At 35.4% G+C, this 11,896-nt stretch overlaps 2 protein-coding genes across 2 annotated transcripts; both read left to right on the top strand.

Annotated features, from left to right (window-relative positions):
- Positions 1 to 3,786: 3,786 nt before the first annotated feature.
- Positions 3,787 to 9,891, top strand: LOC112716030 (glutamate receptor 2.7-like). The gene is made up of 5 exons (XM_072205156.1): positions 3,787 to 4,466; positions 6,636 to 7,946; positions 8,072 to 8,384; positions 8,462 to 8,868; positions 9,233 to 9,891. Exons 2-5 carry the CDS (start codon positions 7,569 to 7,571, stop codon positions 9,815 to 9,817), a joined length of 1,683 nt encoding a protein of 560 aa, XP_072061257.1. The 5' UTR covers positions 3,787 to 4,466; positions 6,636 to 7,568; the 3' UTR covers positions 9,818 to 9,891.
- On the top strand, positions 4,175 to 7,456 carry LOC140173081 (glutamate receptor 2.2-like). The gene is made up of 2 exons (XM_072204252.1): positions 4,175 to 4,466; positions 6,636 to 7,456. Exons 1-2 carry the CDS (start codon positions 4,175 to 4,177, stop codon positions 7,454 to 7,456), a joined length of 1,113 nt encoding a protein of 370 aa, XP_072060353.1.
- Positions 9,892 to 11,896: the final 2,005 nt, after the last annotated feature.

Below are 11,896 nucleotides of genomic sequence, written 5' to 3'. Positions count from 1 at the left end.
GATAGGGAATTGCTGCTTTTTCCTTTCTGCAACAAGAGCGGAGCTTACAGCCCAATTAGTTATAGATAAATATAAGAATAATGGTTCCTCTTGTAAGGGGGTTTGTAAAATTGGTGATTTTGAAAGAGTTTCTTTGATAGTTGTGAATGCTTGTTCACATTCATCAGTCCATTAGAAAGCTTTTTTTCTTTTTTAAAGTTTGGAAAAAACATAAAGTTTTAGAAGCTAAGCAAGGTAATAATCTAGAGAGTGCAGCAAGTCCCCCTGTTAACCGTTGGACTTCCTTGATGGTATGAGGACTTGCCATGTCCAAAATAGCTCGGCATTTTTTCTGGATTTGCCTCGATACCTCGGCTAGTGAGCAGGAAGCCGAGAAATTTGCCACTCTGGACCCCAAATGCACACTTCTCGGGGTTTAGCCGCATGTTGTATGTTCTTAGTTGTCCGAAGATTTCGGCGAGGTCATCAAGGTGATTGTTGCCAGTTTTTGTCTTGGCGACCATATCGTCAACGTAGACCTCAATGTTTCTGCCGATTTGTTTGGCGAAGACTTTGTCCATGAGACGTTGATATGTCGCACCTGCATTCTTAAGGCCAAATGGCATGACTTTATAACAATAGTTTCCATATTCAGTAATAAAGGCTGTCTTATTTTGGTCGGATGGATGCATTTGGATCTGGTTATAACCAGAATATGCATCCATAAAGCTGAGTTTTTCAAAACCAGATGCATTATCAACTAAGCAATCAATAGAAGGCAAATGGTACGAATCTTTGGGGCATGCTTTATTGAGATCGGTGAAATCAACACACATGCGCCATTTACCGTTATGTTTTTTAACCATGACGACATTCGCCAGCCATGTTGTGAATCTAATTTCTCGGATGAAGCCCGCGTTGATGAGCTTCTTGGTTTCTTCCAGGGAGGCTTGTTTTCGGTCATGGCCCAGATTCCTCTTTTTCTGTGTTACTAGTCGGGCAGATGGGTCTAATGCCAACTTGTGTGATATGATGGATGGATCGATGCCTGGCATATCTGCTAGGGTCCAATCAAACAGATCGACATTTTGTTGTAAAAATGCTCGGAATGAGGATTTTTCTTCCGAGGATAATGTTGAACCGACGTATGTGAATTTGTCTGTGCTCTCTGTGAAATAGATTTTATGCAGGTCTTCTGTTGGGGTTGGCCTCTCCAATGTTCCCGCTCTGGGGTCAAGTTCGGCCAGCATTTGTTGGTCGTTCATGTTGCCGATGCTGTGAACATGGGCTTTTGTGTTTCGGCTAGGTCTTCTGAGACTATTGTTGTAGCATTCTCTGGCTTCTCGGGCATCACTGTGAATGGTTGCAATTGTGTTATCCTGCAAAGGGAACTTAACACAAAGACGAATTGTAGATACTATAGCGCCGAATTTATTTAAGAAAGGTGGGCCAAGTATTAAATTGTAAGGACTAAAACAGTCAACTACCAAGTATTGAATATCTGAAGTTTTTGACGAGGGAAACTCACTAAGTGTGGTTTGTAACCACACGGAGCCCATAACCGGGACTCTCTCACCTGAGAAATCTACCAAGTTTCCAGTAGAGGGTTGGAGGATGTAGCTGCTCAATTTATTTTCTGGAATGTGGAGAAAAATAGGACATCGGCACTACTCTAGGATCCAGCAACACCTTTTTTACCAGGAGGTCTCCGAGCTGTACGGAGATGACGACTGGGTCATCTAAGTTTGGTATACCTTTGTAATGATCGGCTGTCTGGAATGTTATCTGTAGGGATTGTGGTATTGCCTGCTGTTGAGTTTGATCAGCGTTGATGGAGAGCATAGCTTGGTAAGATCGCTTTCTTGCCGAACTTGTTGTTCCTCCACCTGCAAAACCTTCGGAAATACAGTTAATAATACGCCTTGGTTGGTCGGGATGGCTGGTGTCTGGCCGATCTTTATCTCGACCATGCTGTGTTGCTGGATGTTGTTCGCCAGGAGTGGTTGTTCGTCGCTGCATGCGGCCGGCGATGTATTTGTCCAGGTGGCCTTGCCGAGCTAATCGCTCTAGAAGGTCTTTGGCGATGATACACTCGTCGGTAGTGTGTCCGTGCTTTTGGTGGAAGGAGCAGTATTTTGATCTATCCGCGTTTCTTGAATCCGGGTAATTGCCGGCTTTTCTTGGAGGTTTGATCAGCTTCGAATTCAGGATTTTCTTGATGATATCATCGCGTTTGGTGTTGAACTGAGTGTAGGACTCATACCGCGAAGTCGGTTTGTAGTTCTTCTTTTTGTCTCGAGCTCTATCGTCGTCTCTATAATGAGGTTTTTTTGTTTTTTGAGCTTGTCGAAGTTCCTCGATGTCGATCTGACCTTTTTCCTTTTCACAGAATTCAGCCATAGTTTTAGGTTTGGCCACAGCAATAGTTTCTTGGAATTTTCCTGGTCGCAATCCGCTTTTTATGGCGTGCAATTCAACCTCGGGGTGGAGGTCGGGTATACTTATGGCTATCTTTGTGAAGCGCGTCATGTAGTTCTTGAGGCTTTTGTGTTGGCCTTGCTTGATTGTGTTCAGGTAATCGGAGTCATGCAGGTAGATGGCCGATCCAGCAAAGTGCTCCTCAAAGGGCTTGATATGTCTCAAAATCGAGAAATAGAACCTGCAGGCAAAGAACAAAACCAATCAAGTGCAGGACCGTCTAAGTAAGATGGAAAGCAACGACATAAAACTTTATCAGATGCACCGTTTACTATCATTATGGAGGTGAATTTCTTGATGTATTTCTTCAGATCACCTAACCCATCATAGAGAGTTAGGATAGTCGGCAGAATGAACCTTTGGGGTAGCACGAAGTTCATCACCTCTGCCGTGAATGGTCCAGGGAGCTTTCCTGATTGTCTTCCTCATCGTCTGGCCGAGCTTTTTCATTATGCTCTAGTTGCTCCTTTTCGTGCTGAGCAGTGTCAGAGACATGTGTCGGTCCTAACTGATGCTCGGTTTTTTTCTTGTCGGTCGTTGTTGTTTTCAGTTCGGGTATTATTCAAGTTGGCAATTTGATTTGCCATTCTTTGGTTCTCCTCGGCCATGGCTTGCCGCAACTCGGTTACCATTTGAAATAGTTCGGATGATGTGGGTGGAAGTCGTTCAGCCATGACTACAAGTGAAGACCTTGAGACCGATGATATATGGGGGGATTATATTTTTGGCCCCACAGTGGGCGCCAATTGTTCTTGTATGGATACCTGGAGGGAGAGCTCGGTCTCTGGGAATCGACGCCGAGTTGTTATCTTCGGTGCCGACCTTCGAGTTTTGTGATAATCCGAGCTTTTACTCCAAGAGGATGTCCAATCGCGTAAAGCTTTGAGCAAGAAACAGGGGGAGTGTACCTGCAAAGGCACTCCGAAACTTAAGTTAGTATTGAGAATTCAATGTGTCCTTTAGGATGGAAGATCATACCTTTTTATGGGTGGCCTGTGCAAGTCGGTTATGCTCTTGCTTTATTGCCTGTATTGAAGAGCAATAACTAGGTTGGACGTTTCACATTTGGAAAGCAGTCCGTTAAGCCGAGTTGTAACGTAAGTGACCGATTAATGGCGTTATTGCCGATCAATAACTGTAATGCCGAATTATAACGCCAGCTTTCTGAATAATAACATGAATAATGCCGAGTTATGAATGATAATGCCGATTTATGATGTTGAATTTGTAACGGCCGAATCAGAATTGATAAAAGAAGATATGCAACTGATGGACTTTTACTTAACGAACTTATAATTGGATTGACAGAATTTTAATAAAATTGGAGTGGTTAAAGATGTTTTCCTATATACAAAATTAGGAGTACACTATAAGAAGGAAGAGCACAAAAAATAGTTGATGATTTTTTTTACAATTTTTGTTTTTTTTTTTTTAACTTTTCTAGTTATTTGTTTGTTGTTGTTCTTGCTCTACTTATTGTGTTGAGCTCTTTAAAAAAAAATACATAATATATAAATATTTTTATATTAAAAAGAATTTTGTAAAATAGATATTAATTAAATATATTTTAAAAGTATTTTTCAAAGACTGGCGACGACTTAACAAATAGTACGCTATAGTCCTAATAATAGTTTAGGTAGGTAGCTACTAGGTAGCTGGGTTCCTCATCAACATATATATAATGAATTTTGGCAAGTAATTATTAATTTCAAGAAAAATGGTGAAGAATCAGGCTCCTACAACCTTGGTTCTAAGTCTCTTCTGGTGGTTCTTTGGTGTGGTAGCAACAGTGACGGGTCAAAGAAACAAGGCAACAACACTACTCCAAACAAGACTAGTGAAAGTGGGAGTGGTGCTTGATTTAGGTGGGGGAATGGTAGGAAAGATGGGTTCAAACAGTATCAGAATGTGTGTCAATGATTTCTATGATTCTCATCCTTATTACAAAACTAGGCTCCAACTTATCCTTAGGGACTCCCAAAGAGACATTGTTACCGCTGCTGCTCAAGGTTTGTTCCCTCTATCTATTTATCCGCTCTTAGTGATTAACTTTGCTTTTCAATGTTTAATTTAATTTCTCCATGCATTATCACGCTTTTTATTTTTATTATTGAGATTTTGGTGGTGATTTTTAATAATGTGGAGAGTTAGTGTGTGTGTGTATTTTTTTTTTTTGGTGAATACTACAAATTTTGTTTTCAATTTTTTTTAAAAAAATATAATTTTAAGGGTTAGATTTGCATTTTAATGTTGAAAAAAATTTTAAATTTGTTTAAAAATAGAAAAAAATCATCTCACTACAAATCAGATTCTTCGATTTGTGTATTATAGAATTCTGACCTTCCAATTTTTTAAATCTGAGGATTCGGTTTGTTATTTAAAATAAAATAAAAAATTTTAAATTTATATAAAAAATATACAAATTAATTATAATACTGAATTACACATTATTTTTTTCATTTCTAAAAAAAATAATAGCATTATGAATGCATATTTCTATTTAGTATTATGGTTTTATTTCTATTCGCATATATAGAAGATCATCAGAGGTGTGATTCAATATTACTATTGTACACTAAGAAGGAAAAATGAAACCAATAGATAAAGACTAAATTAAATTTTTATATTATATTTAGTATAAAATATATAAAAGTAAATTATATGGTATTATATTTAGTTTAAGAAAAATATAAAAATTAAGTGATAAATTTAAAATTTAAAAAGTTAAATTAAAATATTTTTTAAAAAAATATTATTAAAATTTTAGTTTTTTTTTAAAAAGTTTTAATATTCTATATTTCCACTTTTAAAAATACTGAATGGACTGAAATTTTGTGTCATAAAACTAAAATTTTATTTTAATCTTTAATCTCAATTTTAATTCCAATTTCAAAAACAAACGCAATTTAAAGTGTCTTAGCTTACTGTTTTTCCATTATTTTATAAATAGTGTAAGATTCAATATAAATATACATAAAGATACTCTATAATATATTTTTCTTTTCTACTGCAAAATTATGGAATTAATATTAATTAGGTAATGAATAGACATATAGATGCAGGTTATGGATATTTTCTTTGCTCTAATTATTATTAGATATGCTAGCTTGCCTTGCAACAAATTAGAACAAAGTAAAGGCTTAAGTAGCAGCTAAACCTTAGCATGAATATTTTGGAATGGTTATGACAGGTAACCAACGATTTTTTTGAACAATATAAATAACTATCAATAAAAAAAATATATTATACTTTTAAATTATTTACCTAAATCTTAATATTAGAAGAATAGGTCATTGGCTCCCTATACTTTCTCATATTAGAATAATCATCCGCACACTTAGTAAAATGAATATTCGATATATGCATTGTTCATATTGTTTAATATTTTTGTTGTCTACCTATACTTTTCCTTTTAGAATTGAGTGAATACCCCATCCGGCCCCTGACAATTATCTTGAAAGGACAACGAGGCTCCCAAGAAAAAAAAACACCCAATCCGGCCCCTGATAAATTTTTTTAGGACTGATTAGCCCCTGTGCCAAAAAAAATAACATTGATTTTTTTTTGGTACAGGGACCTCGTTGTCCTTTCGAGGTAATTGTCAGGGGCCGGGTTGAATTTTTTTTTTTTTGGTTAGGGGTCGAGTTGGAATTTTTTTTTGTCAGGGACCTCGTTGTCTTTCGAAGTAATTGTCAGGGCTGATTTGGATTTTTCTCTTTAGAATTCAATATTATGATCTTAAAAATATAAACTATATATCTTACAGTACAACTTCTATCATCAAAAAATGAAGCCTAATAAGGAAATATTATTATATCAAAATCTGAAGAATCAGTGTTCGCTAGGAAATAGTTTGGTTGAAGTTACACTGCATCAAAGAGACATAACTGCAACTGTACATCAGAGCGGTCCTTCCTTCCTTCCAAAATTCCTAACATGTACAGTAGAGTTCTTTCAATATAAAAACAGTGGTTGTTATCGGTTTAAGTAATAATAGCTGTCAACCATAGCTATATGACAAAATCATTACCAATTAATTAAGAGTGGCGTCAAGCATTTTATTGAATAAACTAGCTTGACCATTGTTGGTCTACTTTTTCAACTACTGCATGCATTGAAAGTCGTTATGATTTCTTTAATGGTCCTTGCATTGATGTTTTTATGTATATTATTTGCAGTTGTAGATCTCTTAAAGAATGAGCAAGTGGAAGCTGTGATAGGACCAGTTACAACAATGGAAGCCATGTTTGTGATCAACCTCGGAGACAAAGCGCACGTGCCCATTGTCACGTTCTCAGCAACGAGCCCTTCTCTCTCATCACTCCACACCCCATATTTCTTCCAAATTGCTCAGAAAGATTCAACTCAGGTAGAAGCCATAAGCGCCATTATCCAAGCTTTTCGGTGGAAAGAAGTGGTTCCAATTTATGTGGACAACAGTTATGGCGAAGGACTCATTCCATGGTTAACTAATTCACTTCAAAAAGCATACATCCGTGTTCCTTATTTGTCTGCCATTGATTTCTCAGCCACAGATGATGCCATTGAAAGAGAGCTCTACAAGCTCATGACTATGCAAACTAGATTATTTGTCGTTCACATGACACCCCTTCTTGGCTCTCGTCTCTTCGCCATTGCGAAAACCATTGGCATGATGGATCAAGGCTATGTTTGGATTGTCACCGATGGAATGGCTAATTTCTTCAACTCCTTGGACTCTTCAATTATGGAATCCATGGAAGGTGTCTTGGGCGTTAGACCTTACATTCCAAGAACTAAACAATTTCTTGATTTTAGAGCTAGATGGAAAAGACAGTTCCTAAGAGACAATCCAACACTTGTTGATATCAATCTGAATGCTTTTGGAATATGGGCCTATGATGCTACCACTGCATTGGCCATGGCCGTTGAGAAACTTGACAGCACCCTTTCTGGCTTCACTAATGTGGGCAAGAACTCAAGCAATGTGACTGATCTTGAAAACTTTGTCAAATGTTAGATTCAAAGGTGTTGGTGGTGACTTCAAATTAGTTGGTGGTGGGGAGTTACAAGCATCAGCATTTGAGATAGTTAATGCGATTGGTAACGGGGAAAGAAACATTGGATTTTGGATGCCAGAAAAGGGACTAATTAGAAATATGAATGCCAAAAATGCAACAACTGCATATTCAACTTCTAAGGAGAATCTAGGAACAATTATATGGCCAGGGGACTCCTACTCTGTTCCAAAGGGATGGCAGATTCCCACAAATGGTAACAAGTTAAAGATAGGGGTTCCAGTGAAAGATTGTGGCTACACCGAATTTGTGAAAATAATTCATGACCCTATTACGAATTCTAGAAAGGTCACTGGATTCTGCATTGATGTCTTCAATGCTGTGGTAGAAGCCTTGCCTTATGCCCTTCCATTTGAATTCATTCCATTTGAAAAGTCCAACGGTGAGATGGCAGGAACTTATGATGATTTGATCACCCAAGTTTATTATGGGGTAAGGCGTAATATTTTATTCATATGCTCTCGGCCTCTTGCTACTTAATTTCTATTTATTATTGGTACATCTCGTTCTTAGGCTATCATATGTTATGATGCATCTACAATTTCTGAATGGAACAGAAGTTTGATGCTGTGGTGGGGGATACAACGATTACGGCAAACAGGTCCAATTTTGTTGATTTCACGTTGCCGTACACAGAATCTGGTGTGACTATGGTTGTTCCAATAAGAGACAACAGAAAGAAGAATGCATGGGCCTTCTTGAAGCCATTGACATGGGACCTTTGGGTTACAACATTTTGTACATTTGTATTCATAGGATTTGTTGTTTGGGTTCTTGAACACCGAATCAACAACCATTTCAGAGGGCCTCTGCCTTATCAAATTGGCACTAGCTTGTGGTTTTCCTTTTCAACCATGGTTTTTTCTCATCGTAAGTGTCTACTCCCTTTGATTATTTGATACATATATTCTTAATTCATTCGTTGCATATATGTGGTGATTATGCAGAGGAGAGAGTGGAGAGCAACTGTGGAAGATTTGTGGTGATAGTATGGGTTTTTGTGGTTCAAATTTTGGTTCAAAGCTACACTGCAAGCCTTACCTCTCTCTTAACAGTTGAGCAACTACGCCCAGCGAATACTGATGTTCATCAACTCCTAAAGAATCGGTTGAATGTTGGTTATCTGGAAGGTTCTTTTGTTCCTGGAATGTTGAAGGACATGGGATTCAAAGATGAGCAGCTCAAGGTTTATAATTCCGTAGAAGAATGCAATGACCTCTTCACCAAAGGAAGCGCCAATGGCGGCATTGACGCGGCGTTCGACGAAGTCCCCTACGTGATGCGCCTCCTTGAGACTTATTGTTCCAAGTATGCCATGGTTGAGCCAAGATTTAAAACTGGTGGCTTTGGCTTTGTAAGTTCTGCTACATCGATAGAACTCAGTAGTATCATTCGATTTATGTAATCAATGAGGATAAGACCTTTATTAAATTATTCTTTTATTTTAATTCATGACAACAATAAAAATATAAAAAGTCTCAAGACTTCAATTTTACTCTATTTTAGTCTTTTTTATCTTTGTCTTATCTTTTATCTTTTATATGCAAATACTCTATATATATTTTTAATTTTACTTTCATAAATTTCAATCAATCAAAAAATACATAACAAAATGTTCTTTATCTTTGCATACTTTTTATATACTCTTTCAATTTTATTAGTTATGTTCTTATTATATAAAAACATTATCATTTGATCCTAATTTATGATATGATCAGGTGTTTCCAAGAGGGTCACCTCTTGTGGGAGACATATCAAGGGCAATATTGAATGTGATGAGACAAGGAACCAACATGAGAAGAATTGAGAATGCATGGTTGAATGGAAGCAGTTGTAGAGATTCTAATACTAATGCACAAGTATCTTCTTCTACAAGCCTAGGACTTGAAAGCTTCTGGGGTCTATTCTTGGTTGTAGGTGTTTCTTGCTTATTAGCACTCATAATCTTTTTAGCCACATTCCTATATCAGCATAGACATATTTTGTCAAATCATAATCGTTCTGATAGTTCCATTAAAAGACGTATTGGAGTGTTACTAAACACCTTCAATGAGAGAGACTTGAGCTCTCACACTTTCAAGAAAAGTGATTCAAGTGTAACTAGTAGTCCTACGTCAGTATTAGCAAGTACACATTGCCCTCCAATTAGTCCATCTAGTTACACAGAATCAAACTTTTTTATCAGTCCAGACCAACATCGTTATTATGCTACTCATCAACACAAAGCCACACAAGAACCTGCCCCCATTACAAACAACACACACACCAAATCTCAAGCCACAGAGATTCCTCTACAAATGTAGCATTATTACCTAATCATCTTATCTTATTATGTAGTTTTGTGTCAAATAAATGTCTAAAATTAATTATTCATGAATTATTCTTTTCAAAGATTTATTATCATCATCGTATTATATATTATTAATTTGTAATTAAAACGTGTCACATGTTATTTTTTCATTGTAATTGAAATATTTTTTAAAAAAAATTAAAAAATGTTCTCTTTCTTTATCTCCTTTTTTCTATCTCTCTCCGTTCTTCACTAACTCTATTTCTCTTACATATCATTATCAATGACTAATTATTAATTTGATAACTAAAATTTACATCATGACATTCTCTAATTGCACTTGAAATTAAATTAAAATTAAATCTGAAATATTGAAATTGAAATATATCTATTGTATATTATTATATTATATATTATTATATTATATTTACAACAAAAATATACCACATGTCATTCTTTCATTATATGAAATGAGATATTTTTTTCTAAAATTAAAAATTTTTTTCCTCCTAATTTTTTTTTTATCTCTCTTATATATCACTATCAATGACTAAACATTAATTTGGGGTTAATAGTCAAATTAGTCTCTGAAAGATGAAACATTCTTCAAATTCATCCCTAATTTTTTTCAATCAAATCAGTCATTCAAAAATAACAAATTAATCATATTTATCTTTCAGTGACTCCATTAACAATTTTTGTCAACGTTGATGAAAGGGGGTCACTCTGAAAGAGGACATCGACTACCAGATCTCTAAGAAAAGAGGACCTTCGAAAACTCGTATAAAAACAAAGGGCTTACTTCCACGTAAGATATGGTCTGGTGTCCCAATTCATTCGGACCTGTAGTTAACTCAACTTGAACAGCACTTTACAACCGATAGCACGAAAGAGAACAACGAGTGGCGAGCCCTACCTATTAGGATAGGATTTTGCGTGCTGTTCCGTCTATGGATCCTAAAGCTTAAACCATGACAGTAAGCAGTAAGTTGGCCTAGTCTCTTGCCCAGCCTTCGCCTTTTTTAGTGGCTAAGTTGAAGCGTTTAACGGTTCTTTGGCATACCACCTTTCTTTTTTAAGGTTGATCTTGTTCAATTGAAGCTAATGCTATGCTGCCCTTCTCTTGATACGTAAAATGTTAATTGATAGCATACATGATATCTAACATGTCCAACTGGACGCTAACCAAATTTGTTTTTGAAATTTATCAATTTTAGTCGCTAGTTCATACTGGGAATATAGTTTATGTAATTAGAAAAAATGAACTAAATTAATAGATTTTCATAAATATATCTAGTCAACGTTCAATTAGACATGTCAAGTATTATGTATGTTATCAATTATCATTTCATATAATTAATTATTGGCGAAAATTGTTAATAGAGTCAATAAAGGACAAATATAATTAATTCGTAATCTTTGAATGACCAATTTGATTGAAGAAATCTTTTAGGGACAAATTTGAAGTATGCCCCATCTTTCACGAATTAATTTGACTATTAACCTTATTAATTTGTTAACTAAAATGTACAATATGACATTCTCTAATTACAATTGAAATTAAATAAAAATTGAAACATATATATTACTAATTTTACAACCATAATAGGTCACATTGGACTCTTTCATTGCAATTGAAATATTTTTTTTCCTCTATAATTAAGGAGTTCTCCCTTGCTCTTCTCTTCTTTTCCATCTCTCTTCTTTCTCCACCTACCATATATTACTAACTACTAATTTAATAACTAAAATATATCAAATGACATTTTCTTATTACAATTGAAATAAAATATTTTCTTCCAAAAATAAAAAATTCTTTTCTTTTCTCTCTTTCTTTCACTGTCTCTCTCCTTCTTTCCCCCACTATTCTTATTTTATATTTTCAAATAAAAATAATTTAATATGTATATATTAATATGAAAAGAAGTATTTTAAAAACAAGAGAGACCCTTCTCCATTCATTATATCTCTCTTCTTATTTTATATTATTAATTAAAAAGACCATTTCGTTCTTTATATATTAATATAAAAAAATGATTTGAAAAGAAAATGCAGGCAACAATATATAGAAAAATATATTAATAGCACTGGC

The sequence above is a fragment of the Arachis hypogaea genome, chromosome 10 (assembly GCF_003086295.3).
Source record: "Arachis hypogaea cultivar Tifrunner chromosome 10, arahy.Tifrunner.gnm2.J5K5, whole genome shotgun sequence".
In the NCBI taxonomy this organism is placed as follows: domain Eukaryota; kingdom Viridiplantae; phylum Streptophyta; class Magnoliopsida; order Fabales; family Fabaceae; genus Arachis; species Arachis hypogaea.
The sequence above is the reverse complement of the archived record's forward strand: the minus strand, read 5'-3'. Positions and strand labels throughout refer to the sequence as shown.

Coding starts and splice junctions, on each gene's coding strand:
- LOC140173081 (XM_072204252.1), top strand. CDS start 4,175: ATGGTGAAGAATCAGGCTCCTACAACCTTGGTTCTAAGTCTCTTCTGG. Junction 4,467..6,635: donor TGTTACCGCTGCTGCTCAAG/GTTTGTTCCCTC, acceptor TATTATTTGCAG/TTGTAGATCTCTTAAAGAAT.
- LOC112716030 (XM_072205156.1), top strand. CDS start 7,569: ATGCCAGAAAAGGGACTAATTAGAAATATGAATGCCAAAAATGCAACA. Junction 8,385..8,461: donor AACCATGGTTTTTTCTCATC/GTAAGTGTCTAC, acceptor GTGATTATGCAG/AGGAGAGAGTGGAGAGCAAC. Junction 8,869..9,232: donor AAACTGGTGGCTTTGGCTTT/GTAAGTTCTGCT, acceptor TGATATGATCAG/GTGTTTCCAAGAGGGTCACC.